General features: G+C 46.4%; 1 protein-coding gene across 1 annotated transcript in view; it reads left to right on the forward strand.

Annotated features, from left to right (window-relative positions):
- Positions 1-1,368, forward strand: part of Fam43a (family with sequence similarity 43 member A) — a 3,265-nt gene extending 1,897 nt beyond the window's left edge. The window contains exon 2 of the mRNA XM_055625056.1: positions 38-1,368. Coding sequence (XP_055481031.1) covers positions 38-459 — 422 coding nt within the window. The 3' untranslated portion in view covers positions 460-1,368. The remainder of the gene's footprint in view (positions 1-37) is intronic.
- The last annotated feature ends 24,901 nt before the right edge of the window (positions 1,369-26,269 follow it).

Raw genomic sequence — 26,269 nt, forward strand, 5'->3', positions numbered from 1 at the left:
GAGGAGGAGGAGGAGGAGGAGGAGGAGGAGGAGGACCACCATGTGGGGGATGGGGATCCAGCAGACCAGGAGGCTGAAGCGCAGAGGGCGCTGGTGGTGACTATGCACTTGGAATGTGGGGACTTGCTGGACCCGCTGGAGAATGGCCACGAGGAGGCGTTGGGGGACAGCGGGGTCTCCTTGGGCCCCAGCTCAGGGACATCGCCTCCTCTGCCAGGCTGTGCCTCGGACATGAAGGCCCAACTGTCGCAGCTTATTAGTGACCTGGGCGATCTTAGCTTTGGCAATGACGTGAGCACCCTGGAGTCCAATTTAAGGGTGACACGCCTGCTGTCGGGCGAGAGCACCGGCAGTGAGAGCTCCATCGAGGGCGGGGGCCTGGATGCCACCTCGGCCACCCTTGGGGACCCAGCCTGCCCTGCTGACAGCGCTGGCCTAGATGAGCCCTACTCGGGCTAAGCTACCAAAAGACTTCTCCATGCCCCTGGCACCCCACAGTGGCTCCCCACCGGCAGTTCTATCCGCCCTAACCTCCAGGAAAGGGAAAATTACGGACCCGAGTGAGGTCCAGACCCGAATTTGGAGTTTCATGGGCCTGCTTCTCTGCCACTTCCTGCCCCTGCCTCGGGTTGTGAGCAGGGAGATGTGGAAGGAGAGAAGCGCCACAAAGGAAAAGAGACAGGTTCTCTGGGGTTGGCGAGGATGTGGGAAGTGGCTGAAGTTGGAAAAGGCCAAGGGCGGGCTGGAGGTACCCAGCAGCCAGTTTCCTGTTTGTGAGGCAGCTGGGGCTTGGGAAGGAGGGGTTAACTTCCTCTCCAGATCCCCCTGACTGGAAGGCCTCTCTTGTCATCAATAACTCATTAACAAAGTCATTCTCGTTATGTTGGAGGCTTTCATGTCACTTACCTGCCCCCAGTTCTTTGGGATATGAGAGCTTGGGCTGTTTACCTCAGACTCAAACTCTTGAAAGTATGCCAAATTTCTCAAATAACTCTTGGGGGTTGGGGGGGCAGGGTATGAAAGTTGTGTTTTGTTTACAGTCAAAGACACCTAATATTTTTTAAAGGAATTTTCCTTTAGAAATACACCTTCCTCCTGCTCCAAAGCTTCTACTCCATGATGCTGTGTAAAATACTTTTGCACTGTTGTGAAGTATTTTTGACTTTTTTTTTTTTTTGTACATAACTGTGTTCTCAGAGTTGAATGTCTATCTTTTGCTGTGCAAAAGATCCTTGTAAAATGTTGTTCAGTTGTATATACGGAAATGTGTATAAAACATTTTGTTATTTTTGGGTTTTTTTTTTTTTTTTTGAGCAGTTTTGTTTTGGTTCTGTATGCATGTCAGTGGGGTGAGAATAAAGAGGAAAGCTGTCAATACAGAAGAGCCTCTGGAAATGCTGCCAAGATGATTGGCAGTGAGGGAGTGGGGGTGGGGGATAATAGGGGTGGAGGGGTATGTGCCTCCAACCATTAGTGTGGTCCCTCTGAAGCTTGGGGAGGGCCAGAGATTTCTAGAGTTTGTTGTTTGTTTTTTTAAATCAGACAACTTGAGGTATCATGTCTGGGGCCAGCCTCCTGCATATTTCATATTCCCATTGCATATGTGAAGTCTTGATTGCTTGTCGGTTTTGAGACAAGAGACTCACTATGTAGCTCTAACTGGCCTGGAACTCTATAATGTATCCTAGGCTGGCTTTGGACTCAGAGATCTACCTGCCTCTGCTCCCCCAAGTGTTGAGATTGAAGACGTGAGCCACTATGCCTGGAATATGGATTTTTTTCCCCCTTGAAGCTAATTTTGAAGAGGTTCGTAAACCCAACTGTCCAAGCTCTTTAGACGCGTATGGCTGTTTCCTGAGTGACTTGCCTCCTGCTAAGTTTTTTGCTACCTCCTGTGGGTCGGCCTAACCATCAAGTTCAAGCATAATGTATCACCTTTTTCCTGTGCGAGTTGCCACGATGCTCTGAAGACCAACTAGCACTCTAAAGAGAACTCTGTAGAGTGAGGCCTGCTTTGTTTTTCTCTGGGAAGAAAAGCAAATAGAAAAGTGGTAGGTTCCAGACACCCAGGAGTGAGTCATGGTACAGGTGGGGTTGGGGGAGACAGCCCGAAGAGCCTGTTTCCTTCGCTTACAGCCCTGCCTGGCCCAGTGGGAACCACTCAGAGAGCAAGGCAGAGGAGCTGTTGGCTTGGTGTGGGTGTGTGTGTGCTGTGGGGTGCTCCTGCTTTCTGTGTTTGTTTCTGTTGGTGAACTCCAACCCAGATGTCTCTAGTTGGGTTACACACAATCAGCTGGAAGTGGTAATCCGATGCTGCCCAAACTGCCTTCTGCCAATCATCCTTCCCTTTGCCCTTTTGGGCCTCTTTTCCTGTGTTGCAGAAATGACTCTCACTCCTGGCCTCCCCACAATCCCCCCCCCCCCCCCGTGTCCTGGGGCCGCTTCACTTTGTTTTCTTCATAAATATGTTGTGAACAGCTAGGCCTGAGGATTGCAAGGAGACTGGAATCCACCGGAATCCGAGAGGAAGGGAGGGTGAAATTTTCTTCCTACTTAATGGGAGTGGTTCGGCAATAAACCTATCCTTTTAAAAGAAAAGAGGTGGAGGTTGGGAATACTTTTTAAAAACACCCAATGTCTTTTTAAGATTAAAAGGCTACCCCTTTTAATCTTCTATTTTGATTTGGTGGAGACCTCATCCCTCTCCCAGAAGATGACAGATGCATGTCATCCAATGGACGTTTTTAAACGTTTAGGCGGAGATCAGGAAAGGATGAATCCCATCCTGCCTTGGATTTCCATGTCCACATCCCCAGCAGATAGCTGTGTGGGGCTATTGTTCTCCTGTCCAACAGAGTTCACATTTCTAACTATTCCCACACTGCCAACTTCCCCCTCCAAACAAAACTGATGGAGGCGTAAGATGGTGGAGATGATATGGCTGCCACTTGGGAATTAGGCCCTCACTGTTAGCCAGACGATGCTCCAAGTTTGGCTTTCATCAGCAATGTAGATATGATAACGACATTTAATCCAATGCCACCAGTAAGTACAAGGCAATTACCCCTTTAAAGTCTGGGTTTTTTTTAAAATTATTATTATTTGATTTATGAGTGGCAGGGAGTAGGAAAAACAAATGCAGATGAGAAAAAACAGCTCCTTTCCTCCCTGGCCTTGCCCTTGCCTTACTTTTTTCCCCTTTGCTTTTTGGCATTTGTCGCTGCACCTTGGGGCTCTTGGCTGATGTAATTCTAGAAGAGATGCGGAGGTGAAACATGATTCACCTCTTGTTACCTCTCCGTCTTTCAGGGATGATATCACTAGAGAAAGGAGAAATGTCTCTGATGAAAACAAAACAAAATCTTATTTGTTTCTGGTACCAGGAGGTGGGGGGGGGTTTAGTTTTAGAATGGTGTAACAAAAGCCAACTTGAGCTATTGGGTGAAAAATGCATAGCAGAAAGGCCTGAAATCTGGTTTACTCATCAGATCGACTTCCTTCGAGGTGAGGCGCAGGGTTGCTCCTTCATGTACGTAACCTGTCCGTGTTTTGAGTGCAGCGGGACAGCGCCCATGCTTTTGTAGCCTAAGTCACCCCCCAAGCCCAACCAACAGTGCAGCCCTGACTGCACAAAACCCAAGTGACTTCCGGAGGGCTTGTGGCAGAGGTGGCGGCTGGGTCCCTGGGGCGGGCATTTGTCAACCTCATCACAGACATCCCATGTTGGCATCTGCACTGTCTTGTGTATGTTGAGGGAGAATGAGGGAGGAGTAGGATGGTATAAAACCAACGATAGCATGACAGAGCATCTCAGCTATGGTAGTTTCAGGGAACACCCACCCCATCCCAATCCATCCCCACGTGTGCCTCCTTAGAAAAGCAGCTCTCAGTGCTTCTCAGTGCACCCCCAGAATCACAGTGGCTCTTAAACGAATTAGAAAGGCTCTGTTATTCTGAGAGGGCAAATTGCCTTCCCAGGGATGCTGCTGTGTCTGAGGGTTCTGCTGGTGAAGGAGAATGAACTGTCAGAAAGAATCCACCCTGGGCCCCACACTGGAGATTTCAAAGTCTCTCTGGAGTCGTCAAAGATCACGAGGAACATAAAGATTCTATTAGGAGTGAGTTGCCCTGTTTTCTAATAGGATTTGGTAATTTAATCAGCAGGCCTGTTCCTTGTGTGTGTGGCATGCATCAGTAGTCTGAGCAAACTCCTGGCAGGAGATGCATGACAGAGCTAGAGGGTGAACAGGGACCGCAGGAACCAGGCGCCACATCAGATGCCTGGGAAACTCCTCCCAGCTGCAAGCAGGTGGGGGTCAGGGCACGCAGTGCTCGCTGCTCCTGGCTTTTGTGTGTGTGGCCACATCTGGATGTGGTTTCATTATGAGTTGGGGCCTTTCCTGTTCCTGATAGCTCCCCTCTGTCCATAACCCAAAGGTCTCTGCCACCAAATCTTGCTGCAAGCTCTGAGGTGAACCAAACCGAGCGGTCGCAACTAGTCACCATTTTGGTGGTTTGGATGGCAACTGTTCCATCCTCTGCCTTGGAGTATTCAGTAGCATTAAAGAAAGACTTTAGTTCTATTTTTTATTTGTTTGTTTTTGTTTTTGAGGCAGGGTTTCTCTGTGTAGCCTTGGCTGTTTCGTACTAGCTTTATAGACCAAGCTGGCCTTGAACTCACAGAGATCTGCCTACCTCTGCCTCCTGAGTGCTGGCATTAAAGGTGTGCACCTCCATGCCTGTCAAAACTATTTCTAACTCCTGTGGACAGTGGCCCTTCCAACAGACGCCCTCTTCATCCCTCTCCAGTTCCTTCAGTTAATACAACATTCCCATTGCATGCTCAGCTCCAATCCGCACCCAGTCCTGGCTTCATTTCCCAACTCTCCACAAATACGCTCAGAAATTTAGTTACCCAAAAGCAAAATACTCTTCCCCTCCCCCCAAATGTTAAAGGGAAAGTAAACCAAACATGTTGCTATCAATTTTCACCACTACTGAAATTTCAAGGTCTTCCCAACCCTGGCCCCTGCCCTTAAGAGATGAAAAAGCTGGAGGAGAAAGGGCTTGTCCTGGCCAAAGGAAGGCCCCAGGGTCTGAGTTCTAAGTCCAAGCCGACTGCACCGGTCTCTGGATAGCAGGAGCAGGGAGCTGAGTTTCCTTTGGTGCTCCCACCCTTCATAAATGCTAATGACGTTGTCAGCTCACATACCCCACCACTGTATGGGAACGAATATGAACAAGATGCACGATGCTGGAGGCAAGAGAGGTCAAGTGTCTGTCATCCTGAGAAGAATATTGCTGGTGGGCGGGGGTGGGGGAGGGGGAGGTGGGTGACAGGCCTTTCCTGGAGCAACTTGATCTGCTCTTCCATCCTTGAGAGCTGGTCTAGCCAGACCCTGCCCTCGGAGAGCGAGTTCTTCCCATTGCATCATGGTTATTAATCACCTGGATCCTTCCTGCTGGGCAGCATGTGTCTGAGGCATCTCTGTCTCTGATTCACTCTACGGAGCACTGAGGTTGGCAACCAGTAGGTACTCAGCAAAAACTTGGAGGGAGGGGAGAAGTGAGTCGAGTTCACTCCAGGCTCGAAGGGGAGTCTGATAAATCTCCATGTCATCATTCAGGTGGAGGACCCCAGGTTTGAGGACCCCTGTTAGGTGAGGTGGGAAGTTGCTTCAGCTTTTCACTTCTACAGGAACTTCAGCTCCCACGATTCCTCCCCCCACCCCACCCCGCATCGTCCTAAGCCTTCTAGGAGAGGTGGTTCTAGCTGAGAAGAAGATGGTTCATTTGAAATTGACTTTGAAGAAAATTGGTACCTCTGTAAGTTCGAAGCCAGCCTGGTCTGCAGAGCGAGTTCCAGGACAGCCATGGCCTCACAGAGCAACCCTGTCTCGACAAAACAAAAAACAAAACAAACAAAAAAACCAAGAAAATAAAAAATAAAACAAAAAAGAAAATTGGTATCGTGCTTTGCTTCTACTCATTCTAGCTCCCAAATCCTTGCCTAGAATTACTTAGTAAGTTAGACCAGAATTTGAGTCTCCTGAGTGCCGGTCTTAGACTCTGCAAGCTTAGAGCGTGGTGTAGTTAGGAATGGTTCAGTTCAGGGAGCGCTTCTTAACACATTACTGATGTTTCCATAACACCAGATGTCACGTTCTTAAAGCCCCAATCTTGCCGTTGAACTCCTGCCCAGAGAAAGAGAAAGTGCAATTTCCAAGGTCACGTGAGTTCAAGGAAGGAGGGGGGGGGTAGGCCCACCAGGTCCTGCATCAGCAAACTCTCAGTTCTGTGTTCTAGATCAGCGCTTGCAAATGATTCCACTTACAGACCCAGAAAACCACCTGCATTTAGCCCATAGCTGCTGCTGTCTTCTCCCAAGGCTTCCCCCGAAGGGAAATCCATCCTTTGTAGACCGACTTTTCTCTGGCGTCCTAAATACCAGGAACAACCAGACACTGGTCCCCTGTCACATCTCTTTGGAAGAGTCTTTGCTTGTGCCTGGACAAAAGCACATGTCTTGTCTGGAAGAGACGAACTGACACGCCATGTCAAGCGGGGCCCAACGTTGCGTTCTCACACCTGAGGGAGTTGGTCAGCGAAAGAACTGGCAGACTCAGGACCAGTCAGCCCCTTTAGACATGTTTGCACCAATGGGGTTGCAGGATTTTAGTCACGTGCCCAAAATCGCCCACTCCATTCCTAGCAATCGTCCGAGGTTCGCCGTCAGACACGGGACTGGGAGATTGGTGTGGGTGAGGCGAATGTGCCTTGGGCGAAGCTGGAAGGTCCAGCTGAAGCAGAAATGAGCTTTTCAGGTAGTGTTAGCCCTGGTTTTGCACGTAGCTCTTTTGCCTTGGGCGACTTTCCTTTGGGGGTAGCTCGTTCTGTGGAATGGAAACACTAACGCATTCTTGATTGCTTTCAGGCTCGTAACCTACCCAGTGGATGAATAAATGCTGGATGGCATGCGTGTGGGGAAAGGGGTAGTGACGGATGCGATAGTCAGGTGACATAAGAGTTGGCTCAGGAGTCTGTGTGGGACTCCCACATACCACGTGAGTCCAGGGACAGGGACATTTTCCCATGAAATATGTTCCAGTGGCCAAGGAGGGCCAGCGCACGAACATGAGGGCACAAGGAATTAAGAGTAGGGAACCGTAGTTAAGTATTGACACAGCAAAAAGGAAGCCTATGGGCTAGCCTTCCTACCAAAGTGTTAGGTGTGCACCCGGGTTCTGCGCCATCTCCACACCAGTCCCTCCCATCAGCCCTGGCAGGGATGCCGCACCACCCGGGGTTCTTTGGATGGATTTGTATCTGTTCCATGGAATGGGGGTGCATTATGTCAAAGATTACCCACAGGCCCTCTCAGGATTCTTCTGTGAAGATAAAACAGCCGTGTGTGTGTGTGTGTGTGTGTGTGTGTGTGTGTGTGTGTGTGTGTATGCGTGTTCTAGTGCCTGTGCATATCCACTTGAGTGTGCCCCGTGGGTGGGCATACGTGGGACTATACTCAGAACACAAGCTCTGTTGCGCACGCCACTGTTTGGGACAGTGGGAACTCAGGCCAAGGAGAGCACCGTTGCTCATCCTCCCAGATTTCTGCCAAAAACAGCTTCAAATCCCATCAGCCTTTCCTCTCCATTCTGCTCTCAGTTTCTCTGTTTGTTTTTAACATTAAGGGGTCTTTGAGCTAATAATACCACAGATTTCAGCTCTCTCAAGGCAGCCCTGGTGTGCACATTAACGAATCCCTCTCGTAATTACAGTGAAAGCTCCTTCCATTCTCAGAACGATCCTACTGCTGCAGCCTGAGAGGTTTTCATCTTAACGTGTGCAGGCCTTTGTTCGGTTTGATTCTCTCTCTTCCTCTGAAAGCACACTTGTAATGTGCCGAGCATATGACACAACACTCCAACATGAAAACAGGTATAATCGAGGAAGGGGGAGGGGAGGAGGCAGAGATGTTACGGCTCTGGGGATGAAGGCACTTGCTACCAAGCCTGGCTACCTGAGGGGCTTTTGTTTTGCTTTTAGGCAGAGTCTTCCAAATCTCAGATTGGCCTTAAACTTCCTCTATAGTTGAAGGAGTCCTTGAACTTCTGTCCTTCCTAGCTGTGTCTCTGAAGTGCTGGGATTATGGGCATGGTTTATGCTGTGCTGCTGATTGAACCCAGGGCTTTGTGCATGCTTGATAAGCTCTGTGCCACTGGTGTATACCTCTAGCTGAAATACTGAAAAAGAACCCGAGACAGACGTTCATGTAGTTTAGGTTAGCCTTGAACTCACTCTGTAGCTGAGGATGACTCTGAACTTGGGAACCTCGTGTCTCCATTTCTGAGTGCTGGAACTACATGTATGGGCCAGCACGCCGAGTTGACACAGGACTAGGGATCAATCAGGATGCAGACTAGGCAAGTTCTCTACTAAGTTACATTTCTGACTCTCTAGTGCTACCCTGCTAAGGTCATCTTCAGAAAGGTGTTTAATTTCTCTCCCTCCAATTTGGCCCACTTTTTCATCTACACGCTTGGCATCCACACAGAGAGAGAATGGCAAGCCTAATGAAATAGGGTTAAGAACACTAGTTATATTAACAAATGTCATACATATATTGACTTGATATTATTGATTACTGGGTGATGTTAGAGATGAAGAGTTCCGGTTGGCAGGGAGTCGGCCATTCAGGAATTCAGGCTCCTTCTAGATCATGCCATTCTAGGGCAAGAGTCTTGCTTTCGTATATGAAGTTTTGTTAAAACACAGTCGCACCTGTTCATTTGCATATTGTCTATTTCTGTTTGCTTGTCAGACAATGGTGGTGTCTGACATAGTCTATTCCTCAGTATCCAAGGGGAGTTAGTTCCAGGATTACCTTTCTACTCCCTCACAGATGACAAAATCTGAGGATTCTTCAATTCTTTGTGTGAATGCTATTTACTTGCCATATAACGTAGGCAAGTCCTCCAGGATACTTTAAACCGTATCTGTATTATAGTAACTATTTAAAGAGTAAATTCTGGGCAGTGGTGGTCCATGCTCTTAATCCCAGAACTCGGGAGGCAGGGACAGGCAGATATCTCTGAGTTCGAGGCCAACCTGGTCTACAGAGTGAGTTCCAGGACAGCCAGGGATAAATAGAAAAACACTGTCCTGGAAAAAGAAAAAAGAAAAAGTAAATTCTGTCATCGTTGATATACTCTTGTTTTTATTTGCATTTTAATCATTGCATTAGGAGATGATGATGATGTTAGATTTTCTCATGGCAAGAAGAATTTACAGATGTGAAACTTTAAGATACAAAGGAGCAACTGTAGCTACAACAAACACTGCTATGATTTGGATAAGTATCTCCAAAAGGTCCATGTGTAAAGCTTTGGAGGCATGTTTAGAAGGTAAGACATAGGAAAAAGTCCTTTGGTCTTGGGGACAGAGACACAAAGGGATTATGACACCCAGAATCTCTTCCTTTCCTTTTGCCTTCCTGTTAATGAGGTGAGCAGTTTTTCCTCACCATGTACCCCTGCTACAATGAGCTGCCTCATAACAGGCCCAGGGGGATGGGTCCAGTCTGTCATGGACTGAGCTCTCCAAAACTGTAAGCCAAATTAAAACAGCATAAAAACTGTCTTTCCATAAGTTGTCTTAGATGTTCTTCTTGTTGTTATAGTGACAGAAAGGGGACTCACACGGTTGTGTAGCCAACAAGCATATTATATTTGCTGCCCTACACTTTACATAAAAAGATGCTGCCTCCAACTCTAAGACAACAGAGTTCATCCTGGTCCTCTATGTCTAGACAGAGAGGGTCCTGGAGTGGTCATGACCATATACAGGGCTTTACTAGCTCAAGTGTGGAAGGGATGCACCTCACTTCCACCCACATTTCCTTGACCTGAATCCAGAACAGAGTTGTCCCTGTCATGTCAAGGGAAGCTTAGAAATGTAGTCTGTGCTCTTTAGAAGAAGAGAAAAAAGCGGCTTGGTTTGGTGTTCCACTGCTGACCAAAAGCAAGTTGGGCATGAAAGAGTTTATTTCATATTATAACTTAGCTCATCACGAAGGGAGTCCTGGGCAGGAACTCAGGGGAGGGAGGGATCTGGAGGCAGGAACTGAGGTGGTGAGGAATTGTGGTTTACTGGCTTGCTCTTCATGGCTGGCTCAGCCTGCTCTCTTATACAGTCCGGGACCATCTGTCCAGGAGTTGTACCACGTATGGGGAAGGGCCCTCCCATATCAGTCATTAACCGAGAAAATGCCCCGCAGACCTGTCTGCAGGCAACCTGGGGAGGTTTGTCTCAACAGAGATTCCTAGATTACTCTAGCATGTGTCAAAGTGGAGCCAACCAGGGCAGAAAGGGACTTGGAGAAGGGAGGTCCCGAGACTGCAACATGCTGGGGTGTGGCTGGTGATCATATGCTGCTCTTTCAAATCCTGAAAGATGAGACTTTGATCATCCCAACTATTAAAAATACTCTTCCTTGGGCTGGGGGGATGACTCTTTGGGTAAAATGCCTGCTGGGTAAGCACGAGGACCTGAATTGGGACCATCCTCACCACCTATGTAAAAAGCTCGACATCTCACGTCTGTAATCTTAGCGTAGTGCCGGGGTATGAGAGAATGAGGGGGTGGAGAGAGGCAGCTCTCCAGAGCTCCCTCATCAGCCAGTCTAGTCACCAGTGAGCGGCCATGTTCAGTGAGTAACCCTGTCTCCAAAGGTAAGGTAGCCAGCATGTTGGCACATGCTTTAATCACAGCCCGGGGAGGGGGAGGCAGAGGCAGGCGGGTCTCGGCAAGTTGAAGCCAATCTGATCTACAGCTGTGAACTACATACAGAGACCCAGTCTTACAAAAAGGTGGAGAATGACCCAGAAATACACCTAACATTGTTTTCTGGCCTCCCTATGCACCCTCTCACACATGCACACACATGCACAAGTGAACACACACACACACACACACACACACACTATCCACTTAAAAATCACAAACTCATTTTCTCCTTCCACCATGTGGGTCCCAGAATTGAACTCAGGCTGACAGGCTTGGCAGCGAGGTCTTTTACCAGCTGAGCCATCTCATAGTAGCCCACATTATCTACTCTTTTAGCTCAGGTTTCTCTGAGCTGAAATCATGGGAAATCCACCATTTATAGTTTCTGAGGCCATCCATTACTTAGTCAGCACTTGGCCTATAAGTTAATTTAAGTAGCTTAGGACCTGCTGTTGTTCTATAGCTTAGCCCAAGCGTTTTCTCTGGAAGATGCTGAACACACTAGCTCAGAGCGAGAAGGGCTATTTGAGGCAGTGTTTCCTGCCTCCTCTAGATGATGGTTGCCCCTGGAAGCATTTCTTCTACCTGGCAGGGCAGCTGTGGTTCCTGGAGAGTTTTTTTCTGAGCTCTCTGTGACCTGTTGCACTGATCTTCTTCTTGCCATGCAAGACTGTAAGGAGTAGGCTGGCTGGTTTTTCCCAGACCTCTCCCCTAAAGTAGGCACCTGTAGGGGTGCTAGAGAGAGGGCTCAGTGATTCAAGAACATTGACTGCTCTTCCAGAGGACCTGGGTTCAATTCCCAGCACCCACATGGCAGCTCACAACTGTCTGTAATTCTAAAAGCGGGCACCCTCACAGACATACACACGCAGGCTAGATGCCAATGCACATAAAATAAAAATAAATTATTTTAACAAAAAGAAAGGAGGTGCCTGTGGTCTCCCACACTGCAGAGCCCAGGCCTAAAAAGAGAGAAAAGACTCTGCCATCTAGGTGAGATGGGCCAGATAAGTGAGTGGCCACAGCATGCCCTTAGAATGCCCTAAGACAGTGGCCCTCAACTCGTGGGTCACGACCCCCTTGGCAAACTTCTGTCTCCAAAAAGATTTACATTGCGATCCATAACAGTAACAAAAATTACAGTTACGAGAGAGGCATGAAAATAATTTTATGGCTGAGGATCACCACGGCGTGAGGAACCGCATTAAAGGGTCGAGGCCCTGGGAAGGTTGGGAACCACCGCACTCGTTGTCTGGGAAAAGTCTCCTCAGCCATCTGGGGCTGTAGCTCAGTGTTAGGGGGCTTGCCTAGTACCCCCCATGCTCAGCGCTGTGGGGGCTCACCGCCTTCTGTCGAAGGCATCTCTACTGAGCAGCTGACTCCAAGCATGGCCTGGAGGGCCCCCAAGACTTTTGTTTTGTATAGTTATGCATCACCTAATGGTGGCGTTAGGAAATTTGTGTCATTGTGTGGACATCATAGAACATCCTTACACAAAGCCCAGGTGGTCATAGTGTCACCATGGTACACGTGCCTGGCCACTGACCAATACATCATTATCTGGTGCGTTGACTGTACCATGCTGTATTGGTTGGATTTGGGTTTTGTTTATTAGCGTAGAATGCACTGATATAAAAACAAACCACATAATATGCTTTAGGAGTACTTTGATTTAGCAAGGCACTTTTCGGTATGTTTATGGCTCCTAGAAAGACATCTGGGAAACTGACTAACGATGAGATTTTTGGTATTATTTTTGATAGCTTTAGTGATGAATCTGTAAATAGTCGAAATTAAGGTGTCATTATCAAGACAAAAGAACACAGGAAGAAACGGACAAAGGAATAAAGAAAGCCGAGGAAACAAGCTGTGTGAACATCCTTGCCCCACCCCAGGGGAAACACACTGGGTATTTGTGGCCCCCTCTGCAAGTCCCAGGTGGCATCCGCTGGTACAATCCTGAGGTCTCCGACCTCATTTGTAAATAGGGGATAAATGTGACATCTGTCAGTTCAAAGGAGACCATGGGCAGAAGCCATATCTCATGGAAACGGCAGGCTAAGGCTGCATCTCAGCATAATGAAGGTGAGGAGAGGATGCCAGAGGGGGATTCTGACCACTGCTGCCTTCTCTAGCTGTTTCACTCATTTCCCACTTCAACTGCAATGTCCCAGGACAAAGTACTGCCTTGGGACTTGTGATAGGAAAAGCTAGATCCAATAGTCAGTGATTCTCACGTCCATGCCCCAATCTTGAGGAAGTCAATTCTCTGTATGCATGGCACATTCGACCTTACAAAGCAATGCTCTCATGTTTCTTCCTTCGTTCCTTCATTCCCCCCTTCTTTCATTCGTTCTTTCCTTCTTTCCTTCTTGTCTGTCTTTTTTATTTGTTTTTCCAGACAGAGGTTCTCTTTGTAGCCTTGGCTGTCTCAGACTCATTTTGTAGAGGCTGTCCTCTAACTCACAGAGGTTTTCCTGCCTCTGTTCCCCAGAGTGCTGGGATTTCAGGCTTCTTCCCAATGTCCATAGCCATCCAGTGTGTCACACAGCTAGGGCAGTATTAATAGCTCAGCTTTTAGGTAAGAGACCCAGGAAGGAAATAGTGCAAAGCTGTAGAAAGGACAAGATGGCATATACGGCACACAGCAAAATACCAGTGACTTCTGACATCAGTCTCTGATTGTAAGAGAATAAACCATGGCAGAGTCAGGCTTGGAGTCCAGGTCTCCTGATTCTAAAGCACTCAATAAGAGCAAAATGGCACAGGGCAGAGGAGATGACTAAGGAGCACTGGAGAAGATGGGAAGATGGGAAAGAGAATAATGAGGAGGATGGCAACTGGCAAGAACAAGGGAGTGGGTAGGCGTGGGGCCATCGCTTCTATTCTGCGACTATCATCAAAGTGCCCAAAGAAATAAAGACTTGCAATTACAAGGAGAAGTGGGTTTGGGACTCTCCCAGTGGCAGGGCCCAGATGTTAATTAAATCTAGGCTAGGTCATTATCTCTCTCCGCTGGACTGGGCCAAGGGACTTGGACACAGACAGCAGGTTGAGAGCTTGCCCATATAGCAGTTGGGTGTTATTATTTCTGGGTTTAAGAAGCACCTAACCTGGGGCCTTGGGTCCAGCTGAGGGGAAAGAGGTTACAGTAAATGCTAGCCACAGAGGACATGTCCTACTCCTCCCTTGGGGTTAACCTAGGGCCTGCCTAGGCTGTGGGCATTGACCCTGCGGCTATGCTGGAACTACAAGACTTACATCCCTACACTAGGGCTCCTTCTAGCCAGATCCAGTGGTCCAGCTGTGGACTGTAAAGACCACAGGCACCCTGAACAGCTGCATGTAAGTGGTTCAGTATATGAAATGACAATGATAGCAAAGTATTAGGCACCAATAAAGTGTGGGCACCCCTAAACAGTCATTGGCCCAAATAGGGGCCTTGGCTTAGGTCCTCTGCTTAGCTCTTCTTACCATGTCAGTAGCTAGGTCATGGACACATGAGGATGCAGGGCAGGAAGGGTTCAGAGAGGGGATATGGTAGCCTGGTGACAGCATGGGGACATTTGAGCTGGTGGCTGTTTTCTAACAGATAGAGAATAATTCAATATTATGGCAATTAGAAAGGCAGTCCCAGGAGATGCCAGGCAAGAGAAGTGCACTTCTTTACCTATAAATTAATTTAGCAACATCAAGTACTTTGTGTTAGATATTATTATCGCTAATGTGTCCCTGGGCTCTACCTTCATACCATTCCCGAGCAGGGTGGGTTCCAGATACAGAGAGGTTCCTGCTTTGGGGGTCGGTGGTGGGTGGTGGCCCTGCCTAACTCCGTGTCTGTGGTGGGGAGAAAAGTAAGTCATGCTTTCTTGTCCACAGTCTTCCATCAGCAGGAAATCACACGTCACTATAAGGTGTGTCACCGTGTTTGGTCACCTGCCCGTCTGCTTCCATCCACCTCTGTAGATCACATACCTGTATGCTAATGAGAGGTGAGTTGCTTAGGGATTGATCTTGCATTCTAAACATCAAATGGCACTCCCAAAATAGAAACTACACCTCCTGAATCACCCACAAAAGCTGTCCTGACAATTTGTCTGTCTCTGGGTCTCTATGAAGCAAGACAAAGAGGGGCTCAGTCTATAACGTTAACATAGAGTAATAGTGGGCGATCTTTTTTAGGCAAAAGCTGTGCAGTGATGTGGTCCATTGTCTCTGGCTTCAGTCACTCTGGGCATAGTGACTCTCAAGGACACTATAATGACTTGCTACTCATATTTTCATTGTGCCTGGAGACACAGGAGAAAGGCTTCTGGGCAGAGTGTGGCCGTGATCTTGAAGATCAAAGTGAGACCCATCTTACTTCTGAATCTTGACCTTTCTTTTGAACAGCTGAGTAAGAACAAAGAGAAAGAGGCTTTGAAGCACTACGGCGGCCTAGTTCTGTTCTACCTAGAAAAGGCAAACAGGCATGAGTTACTGGAACTCCCTTCAGCACATTTATTAACAGGCTGACTGAGCATTGAGGACAAACCTTGGAATAAACATGCATGCCTGGATGTAAATGGCCAGTCTTTAGTGTAGAACTTGGGGAATGAAAGAGGAGTCATAGAACTATAGATGCAGGCCTGGCTTGTGGGGTCTGTCCAGAGCTTACTAAGTGAAGGTTTAATTCCTACTCTGCTTGTTTGATTGTGCTTTGGAAACGAGGCCTTACTGTACAACTCAGGCTGGCTTAGGCCCCAGATCTGCATGTATCAGCCTCCTTGGCACTAAGATGAGTGCCATCACACCTGGAATTTGATTCCTGAGTACCCATGAAAAGAGCAGCCACTTCAGAGGATATGCCTTTGGTATATTATTGCTTCTCTCTTGAATTAACATTCACCAAGATGTCTATATGATGCTAAAATTGATGTAGAACATCTATGAATACTTATAAATAGTTTTAATATACTAAATTTTACTCAAAATAGCTAATAATGCACAGTTATAGCTTACCATGGTATGTTTTTATTTCCATTTATAGTTTTTATGTATCTTTTTATATTCATGTCCCATTTGATTATAAATAGACTCTTGAAGTGGGTAGAAAAATAATTTTTGACTTTTATTATTATTTTGAGACAAGGACTTGCCATGTGCACCAGGGTGAACTTGGAACTTTTGGCAGTCTTTCTGCCTCTGCCTAGTGCTCAGAGTATAGCCAAGAGCCACCATACCCAGCTTTGGACAGAGATAATTATTTTTATTAACAGATTTGGAAATTAAGTTCAGAGAGGGGCTGCTGACTTAGAGACACAGTGTCAGAGGTAATGGTGACCTTCTAGTCATGGTCTTACTTACTTTCTTTCTTTCTGATGGAAAAGCCAGCTGGAACGAGAGGTTTGCTCAGTCCTTAGAGGTGGGCCAGAACTAACATGCCAAGGGCATTTTCTTACAGTTGAGATCCAAACCGTGCTCCATTTAGTCAGTTAGATATTAATTACTGGGGGAGAGAGAGAACTGAATACCCTCCACCCTCTGGGTTAAGGTCTAGATCAGAGTCTTTAACAAGAGGTTGTTTCGAGCCCATAATTATCCAACTTAAAGCAATATAAAAGACACAGAACCTCCAGGGTGGTTCTGGGGAGAAACAGAGAAATTGGATAGAGGGAAGGTGATGGTTCTAGGAGCCCCAGTCATGGCTGAGGAATCTAGATGGGCTCCTGTTCCTTCGTGTCCCCCCTTCGCACTCCCATCTCAGACACCCACATCTCTCTGTGCCTTTCTAGGCAGAAGAGAACTGTGGCTACCATGTTCCCATGACCTCATTCCACTGACTTCCTCTCACACAACGGTGTCCTCTCAAGATCCAAATAGGTTCTCCCATTGCCAGGGCATGGTGGGAAAAGAGGAAACTTGTCAAAGAGTCCTGCCTGGCCAGAAGAGCCACTGGCTTTGGAAAGGGAGAGAAAACCAGATGTATTTAGAACTAGCCAGGATTCCCTATGGTAAGTATTCCGTGGAGAGAATTGAGCCTCCTGTATCGCATTATTAGACAAGGAGACAGAGGAACGGGGGAAGTGGTTCTTAGCAGGGAAGAGGACAATGGTGATGTACCCAGAGAGAGGCAAGGTTTGTGACTGGGAATAGGCATTTCCAGCCATAGGAATGTCATGGAAACACAAGCTGAAGCATGGCTGGTCAGAGAAGTGTGCTGGGATTAACGTGTGAGGTATGCGTGTGTAGACGAGAAAAGTATGCAGGGGTCAGGTCTTCGAGAGCTTAGACATCCAGTCACTCTGACAGCTTCATTGAGTGCCATGGACTTAGATGGTGCTCAGGATGGGTGGTACCGTGCCGTGAGGTGATGGCAGAGTGCATGCCCATGGCAGTGTGGAAGAAAGATGGCAGTGAAGAGGATCTGGAGAGAAGAGTGAGAGCCTCTTGCAATAGTCCAGGCAAAGATGAGTAAGGATGGAGCTGAAGGATAGATACTGTGGGTGAAAAGACACATCTCAAAGATATCTCATAAGAGTCAAGCAGATAAGAGGAAGAGAGAGATGTTGGATCAGACCACACTTCTTTCTCCATCCTGTATTCTGAGATGCGAAGGAGGGTGGTAGCTGATCAAACCATTGATGGCAGAAGTAGGGAAAACACAGAAATAAAGATTTCTTCCCCATGCTGGTATTTGACACAGTCTAGAGTCATTTTGGAAGAGATAGCCTCAACTGAGAAAATGCTTCTGCCAGATTGGTCTGTGGACAAACCTATGGTGCATTTGTTTGACTGAAGTTTGATATGGGTGGTATCGCTCCTGGGATGGTGTTCCTGGGTGCTACAAGAAGGCAGACTGATTAAGCTATGAAGAGCAAGCCAGTAAGAAACACCCCTCCATGGCCCCTGCATCAGCTCCAGCTTCCAGGTTCCTGGAGGTTCCGGGTTCCTGAGTTCCTGCCTTAATTTCCCTCAGTCATGGGCTGTGATGTAGAACTGTAAGCAGAAATGAACCCTTTCCTTCCCAAGTTTCTTATGTCATACTTATAATGTAACAATGACTAAGAGAACCCCTTAGGAAGCTGGTTAATAAACCTTTTACAGCACTGTTCTGCAGCTACCCGAAGCTGCTCCTACTGTGGGTTGTTTAGAGGTCAGTGTCTTGATGCTTCAGAGGCATTAGATGGACCTGGGACAAGGGAGAGATGAGTGAATAAGATGGGATGGGGTGGAATAGAGGAAGGCATTACTAATGAATTAGCCAATGTATGCAAAAGCTCATTTTTTGTTTTATTATTTATTTATTACAATTTATTCACTTTGCAAAAGCTCGCTTTTATTGAGATATTTTAACATGGAACAGGGAACATAAGTGACACTCAACAGCTGTTTGGGGGCTATTGTTACCAGGGTCCTAAATTTGGTTCTTATGACTTGATAGGCTACAGGTACAAATAGGTACTCCTTAGATGCTTACATGGCCCAGGGGCATCATGGGAGAGCCTTCATGAGCCAGAAGTTCATTTTCATTCAGGGCATTCTTTGAACCCAGTTGCAACGGTTTATCAGTTACCTCGAGACTGACTGTCCAGTAGATCTAGGTTGTTATTTAGCAGGGGGAATAAACTAAATTTCCGAGAATGTGTTGCAGATTTTCTGAAGATCACATTTCCCCTTAGAGACCTAAGTCATTTATTGAAGTTGGAACATTAGTGGTATTTGTAGCTGTATGATGAATTTTCTCCCATGGGGGGAAAAACAGCTAAAAAGAAATCTTCCAAGTAGCTAAAAAATTGTCTAGATATTTACAGTCTCATGATGTACGTGAGTCAGGAATTCAGAAATGACATGTCCAGGTGGACATGGTTTGGGATCTCCATGGGCTTGAGTCTAAGTGTCTGCGATCATCTGACTAAAGCTGGTAGGCTTGTTTCCAAGGCAAATCAGTGTTGACTGAGGGAGGCTGACAGCAAGTATTCACTGCCTATCTGTGGGGCTGCTGGAGTCTCCTCATGACCTGGCATCTGGCTCCCCACAAGTGACAACCCAGGAGAGATTAAAACAGACAGAAGCTTCAGTGGTTAAGAGCACTGGCTGCTCTTCCAGAGGACCTGGGTTCAAGTTCCAGCACACCCACATGGCAGTTCACAACTGTTTGTAACTCCAAATCCAGGGGATGCAGCACCCTCATACAGACATACATTCGGGTAAAACACCTTAAAAATGAAAAATAAAATCCTAATTAAAAAAAAAATAAAGTGACTCCTGAAGCCAGAGGACATGGCTTTGATTTTTGGTAGGTAGGGATCCTGTGAAAGGCTAAGCTTTTCCATCTAAGAAACTGAGCTGTAGCCCTTGCCTGGTTGGCTATAGTGGCTGGTGATGAAGAGTCAGCCGCAACGCACGTGTGATCAGCACTCCTATATGCAGTCCGCACCCGAAATCCCATCCAGGAAGACAACCAATCATAGACTGAAAAAAAAAATCAGAAAAAAATGTGCCTGTATTAAACATGTACATATTTTTTCTATATTATCCTGTGAACAACACAACAGCTGTTTGCACAGAATTGACATTGTAGTAGGTATTATGCACGTTTCCTGGACATGATTTAAAGCACCCAAGTGGACGTCTACTTATATCTACTTATAAGCAAATACGATGCCTTTTCATATAAGAAAGCTGAGCATCTGTGGAGTTTGGTATCCAGAAAGAAGAAGGCTGGAACTATTTCCTTCAAATACGGAGGGGTGACTGTCCAGATGCTAATTACGTCATCTGTGGTTAAAAAAAGAGTAAGATAGAGCACCCCAAATTCGTGCTTATTTGCTGTTTGGCAGAGCACGGTGACCTCTGGTCCTCCTGGAGAGGCAGCTGGAGACTGCTGGGCTCTAGACTGAGGTTCTCCAGGCTGGAAGCTCTGTTCTGCTGCTTACCAACAGAGGAGCTTGGACCAGATATCCCTTTTATGCCTCACTTTCCTAGCCTGTTCCCATGGAAATGATGGCAGTCTCCAGTTCTTAGGGCTTTAAGGATTCAATTAGGCAGGGCAGGTGGAGCACTGATAATGGCCCTCCCTGACACCGGACTGCTTGATGTAAATGACAGCTTTTAGGACAGCGTGGCCACGAAGTCTGGAAGCGTAGACACCGTATTGTCATGTGGCATAGTGTGATAATCGATAAAGCGTCTATTATATTTGAGCCTGTATTTCTGGACTCGGTGGCCAGCCTCTATCACTCTCCTGTTCTCCAACTCCCATTCGCATCACGGCGCCCTGTCGTTGTACCTGTAATCTAGTTGGCTGATCTGAGATAGAATCCTAAGCCCTCATTACAGAGGTGAAGACCTTCATTATACTAATTAATGTCGGCCCAGCCCTGGCTTCCCCAGATGTGAGGCGCTGTTAATGCCTCAAGCACATTGCTCATCCTTCTGGGGCCTTTTATTACACAGGCACACAGGACAGAACAGATGGCCCCATGCTACCAAATTGCTTTTGTGAACTGTCATAGCCAACCACATAATGGCCTAGATATACCTTACTCCAAAGGAACGAGGGTACCAGACATCACATGAAAAGTCTTAGGACAAGCAGGGAAAGGAATGTTCCAGAGAGGGAAGGCTTGGGGCTCTATAGACATACCCTACGTTAAGAAAGACAACTCTGAGCATTCAAAATTCTGAGCCTAGAAAATAATAGCTTGAGTGATGTTAAAATTACTATAAAACAACTCTTTCCACATAACTTAGCAGAAGTTTCTATAAGTGCATCGCTCTTGGGATTCTTTTTTGTTTGTTTTGCTTTCTTTTTTTCAAGAATCTGACTCAAGTCTTTCTGCAGAATATCTATTACTTAGGGCGGTTTTCCCAAAATATGCTATGACATAAACCCTTTGGAGGGTGACTGGCATTACAGTAAAACAGGTTTAGGGACCAAGTGATCTTGGGAAATACTGCATTGAATACAGCTAAACCAGTTTCTTTTCTGCAAGAGTCTCAGAGGCCTTCATGTGCTAATACACATTCCTTATGATGAATGTGATCAAACCTATTGTGTAAAATCCCCAGATTTACTTGAGCCACAAACCTTGTGGGAGGCATATTTCAGACTAGAAAATAGATATAGGAAAACACAGGTTTAAAAATTTGAAGCCTACTTTCTTCTCTGCCTACCGCATCCACTCGTGTCTGGTAACACCATATGCCTGAGAACTGCACCCAACGCTATTCACGTGCTCCCTAAGGGAGTTGGTGATTTTTTTCGTCTTCTGTTTCCTGTGTATATATATGGGAGTGTGTTCACATGTGTGGGTATGCATGTGTGTGCCTGTGGAAAAATCTTCCTTCGTCAGTCTTCCACGTTTTCCTTTGAGGCAGGGTCTCTTAATCCCAGCAGCTCACCATTATGGCCAGCTATCTAGCCAGCTTGCTCGGAAGAGTCCATCTCTGCCTTCTAGGGCTAAAGATCCTAGGTGGGACCACTTGGCAGTTACATGGGTTTGGGGGATGTGAACTCTGGTCCTCTTGCTTAAGCATCAAGTGCTTTGATAGCCAAGCCATCTCCCTAAGCCAGCGAAAATGCTTTTATGTCCTATCCATGAATCAAACTGTTCCCTTATTCCCCTTAGGTGGTGAGTAGCAGACCTGCATTGGACTACTAAGTCCTTCAACTAGAATTTTAACATTTGAGACCAACAGTCTTCTCATGGCTGTGGCTTAAGCATGGTGTCATGTTTTTTTTTTTTTTTTTTTTACCATCCCCATTTGGAATCGAGGCCTAGAATCCCAACAGGCAGAGAGTGGAGAGTCCTATTATGATGGACTGTCTGGTCCTAGCTGTTCTGCTTGCCTAACCTTCATGCTCACCCTTATGCAGTTTGGATAAGATATCCCATGCTACTCAGAGTTTTGTCTGTGGATCAGGACTATGTCCCCAAATGGAAAACTCCCTCCACCCCCGCCCCCGACTGCTGAGATGTCAGAGGCGTTTTTATTTTTCTAGCAACGTGTTCCTTTTAATCAAAGTCCTAGACTGCAATGGGTCTGAGAACTAACAGTACTAAAAGCTTGGTCTTTCAGCACAGATAGAGAGTTTTGTGAGATTCTCAAGCGGGCCTGCTGTGTGGTTGTATAGGCAGGGTCCTGGTCCACTGTGCCAGCAGGTGCCATTCATATGCAATGAATGGTTTTCCTGCTGCCTCAGTTGTGCAGGATGCAATCTTCCCAAAGTAGATGGCCTTATCCCTAGTATGCTTCCAGAAGAAAAGTTCGGCCTTTTTCCTGCTTTAATTTGCCAGTATCTTTTTGGTTGTTATCGTTGGCCGGCCTGAAGAACACTAAGTAATACACCGTCTACTGTCCCAGTGGCCTGGTTTGTCTGTCCGTACTCGAAGAGTTCTCCTTGTGAACTCTGCCTTTCCCACAGTGAGAGCCATCTATTTGTATGTCCTGTTTGTTCTCACGGAAGGAAGCAGCTTCATGAGCACGGCTTGGGAGGAAGCCAAGCCTTTTCTTCAGGGGTGAGCCAGCACCTAAAGGCTTCCTCTCTGCGCCTGAGCCACCGTGTAAAGACATCTCACAACTCACTGCTGGGTGGAAGTGGGTCAGCCATCTGTTCTTGTCCTGTTTTGCTGTTCCATTGCTCTGATAAAACACTGAACAAAAACAACGTGGGAGGGAAAGGGTTTACTTCACCTTACAGGCAACAGTTCATCATGGAGGCTTGTCAGTCCTGGAACTCAAGGCAGGAACTGAAACAGAGACCATGGAGGAATGCTACTTGCTGGCTTGTTCCCCCGGCATGCTCAGGCTACTTTCATATACAAGGCAGGACTACCTACCTGGCTGCGGGTGGCACTGCCCATAGGGGGCTGGTTTTTCCTCATCCATCATTAGAAAATGCCCCACAGACATGCCCATAAACAAATATGATGGAGACAACTCTTCAATTGACATTCCTTCTTTGCAAGTGACTTCGGTTTGTATCAAGTTGACCTGAACTAGCCAGCACAATTCTGTAACTATGCGGGCCTGCCACATAGAACACTTTCCAGAACACTTTAGTCCTAGGCATCAAAGTTTTTAAAATGCCTCGTGAGAATTATAATTTAATATCTGAAAGGCCATCAAAGGTTTATGTTCCATACCCACTGTAGTTTATCAGTACAAATAAAAAAGTAGTCACAGTCTAAATATTCCACATGTAGAAACAGTTAACTAGGTAGAAATAGAAAACTAAAATAGAATAATTGTCTGCGGTTATTCAAATTTACAGTTACAAGCTGGGCAGTGATGGCTCATGAATTTTATCCCAGCACTTGAGAGGCAGAGGTAGGTGTATCTCTCTGAGTTTGAAGCCAGCCTGGTCTATAGAGCGAGTTCGAAGACAGCCAGGAATACACAGACAAACTCTGTGTTGAAAAACAGAAACAAACAAAAAGTTACAACTACAGTAGAGAAGTATACATACTGGTTTAAAAGATAAAACAAAACAATAAAACACAAAGAAGCGGAACAGTTAGTCCTGGCACTGGGGAGGCAGAGGCAGGCAGATCTCTGAGTTCGAGACCAGCCTGGTCTACAGAGTGAGTTCCAGGACAGCCAGGGCTACAGAAACTGTCTCAAAAAAAACCAACCAAACCAAACCAAACAAAACATTCAATGTACAACATAGCATGTAAGTAAGGGGAAAACACCTAGAGGAATAGGCTAAAATGTGAACCAAGAGCAACGCTGAACAGTAATGTTCTGGAGCCATGGTTGCTCACACTCGTAATTCCAGCACATGGGAAGTAGAAAGAGGAGGATAAAAAGTCCCAAGGCAACCTAAGATGCTTGAGAATGCGTCTCAATCCCCTGCCTCCATTTTTGGCCCTAAAATTTCTAAAATGTACATGAAGAAAGGCAGGACAGTGGCTGCTTTAGGTCAGGTCTGGTAGGTCTGAGTTCAGTGGTGTGACTTACCTAATTTTGTCATCTAAAATGCACTGCTTTAATTTATCGATGTATCTCCAGGAGATCTGGGTCACATCTGGCTGATTCACGCAGATAATATGCACACAGAACCTCCCTCTCCTTGAGGGCCTGCGCCTACCAGCCTCATGCCAGTGGGCGGCAATTTCTGACCACACCCTGGGCTCCACACCTGAGGGATACCTGTGACATCAGGGGGCAAGCAAGACATTAACAATGGCGTGAGGGTGTTGGGGGGATGGTCTTGAGCACCGTGTATTCAGAGACTGATTTCTGTGCCCCGAGATCTGGTTGCAGTCAGAGGTGGGCATTGTCATTTCTATGAAGACTCTCAGGTATCGACGCTGTGTAAAAATTGTGCTGATCATCTCTGATTGGTTAATAAAGAGATGATTCCGCCTATAGCTGGGCAGAGAGGACAAGAGGTAGGACTTCCAATCCCAGGGAGGGTTTCCCAGGTGAGAGAGAGAAGAGGGTCATGGAGAAGGAGCCAGGAGGATGTCACCATGCGGACAAAGATGGAGCAGGAGCAGCCAGGGTGCAGCAGCAGACAGCAGGTAAAAGGGCACATAGCTGGAAAATAGTCCAGACCAGCACAGACGGGTTAGAATAGATGAGTATCTGCCCAGCTTAGTATTTTAAAGCTTACTAATAAATATAATAGGTTTCCGTGTCACTATTTGGGAGCTAGAACTGGGGTAGAAAAGCTCTAAATTTTACATGAGGCTGAGGCCCATTACTACAGTGCCTAGAACACAGCAATACCATTCCCAGGTACAGAACCAGAAACACACAATGCACACATGGATATTCATTATGACATCATTTATAATAGTAAAAAACTACCAGGACATTGGAGAAATTGTACATTTGTCAAAAGGCGAATGTATATATAAATTTTGGTATTTTCATATAGTGGAATGCATGGATCAAAAGACTTGGGCAAAAAAACCTAAAGTAGCAGTTTGATTTCACTAATATTACTTATTACATAACATTTCATATTAATATATTTTTAAATATAAATACATAATTTTCATTTATTAACATATGCATTTCTTTCAGGCCTGCAGGATGACTCTATTCAATTTTAAGACATGGTACTACAATTGATTATTTATGGTTCTCTACAGAGGCCATACCTGTAAACTGTTATGCACGTGAACAAGAAGCACTGAATTTCCAGAGCTGTTGTCTTTGGGGATAGAGGAAGGGAAAAGAAGCTAACAAATATGATACCTTTCACTCAATAAGAAGAGGAAGCAAGCTGAGCACCCTCAGGCGTCCACCTCTCTCTGCCTCCTAAGATGTGACGTGACCAGTTGGTTCAAGCTCCTGCAGCCGTGCCTTCCTCATCACGATGGACTATGGAAGGCTTCAGCCCAGGACTGCCTAGAAGCAGGTCTACTCAAGTCCACTCCTGTGTACTTTCCTAGGGGTTACTTGCTTGAAGAAAAGGAGTCCCCTGTCCTAGAAATCCAGCTTTTTATTTGATGCTCAGTTCACAGAAGCCTCTGCTCTCTTGGTTTCATTTTGTGTTTACTAATCTGTCTCCTTCATCTTTTCCAGTGTTTGCGAAATGTGCTCCGTTCTAAAAACATCTAAACTGAGTTGTCTCCCCGGTGCCCTTGCCTGGCCTTGGCATCAGGAGAGTCGCCTCAGAACCCCTACCAGCAAACAGAAATGACTTGAGGCACATCACACTCCCCTCGGCGCTGCCTCTCTGACAGCTCTTCAGGTCTGTGTGACATCATGGTTGTAGAATACAAACCATATTTATCAAATTTACAAGTGCAGGGGCTAGCTGCACAGGGTTTGCCTAGTGAAAGGTCATGAATTTGTTCACCTTTACCTGGGGTCTAATTTAGTCACAAGTATTTCTGGCCTTGGGCTTGGGATAGTTTATTCCTCTCCACCTGGCCACCTCCTCTTCTTCCTCTGCTCCTCTCTCTTGCAGGGACAACTCTTCCAGATTACCTCAGGGCTCCTGGATACTTGCAGCAGAACCTAGAACCAGCCTCCTGACATGACATAATGAGACTTTCCAGCAATGATCAATCTTGTAGAACCTCAGGACACTCAGGGAGCTATATTAAAAAAAAAAAATCAGCTCAGTAACACAGGCAATAAAACCTTCTCACTTCTAGGATCCAGCCCCATTCCCAGGGAATGCAACTGCATTCCTGGTGGTGGTCTAGGGGTGGCATGGTAAGCCACAAAGTGCCCTCTCTCATCATCCTAACAATGAAGAGAAACAACCAGGGCAGGCAGGGTGGCACGCACCTTTAATCCCTGTACTTACATAAACAGGTATATCTCTGTGAGGCCAGCCTGGTCTACAAAGTGAGTTCCAGCCTAGGCTACAGAGAGAATCCCTGTCTCAAAACAAAACAAACAACAACAACAACCACTGAGGAGAAACATCACATTTTCCTTGATTCCATTTCTCTAATTCTTTCTTGGAAAGCATTTTCCAATTAACAAATTCTTTCCAGTCCTGCTCTTACTTTTACCTTGAATAATTTGT

The sequence above is a fragment of the Psammomys obesus genome, unplaced genomic scaffold (assembly GCF_907164565.1).
Source record: "Psammomys obesus unplaced genomic scaffold, mPsaObe1.curated_primary_1811, whole genome shotgun sequence".
NCBI classification, from domain to species: domain Eukaryota; kingdom Metazoa; phylum Chordata; class Mammalia; order Rodentia; family Muridae; genus Psammomys; species Psammomys obesus.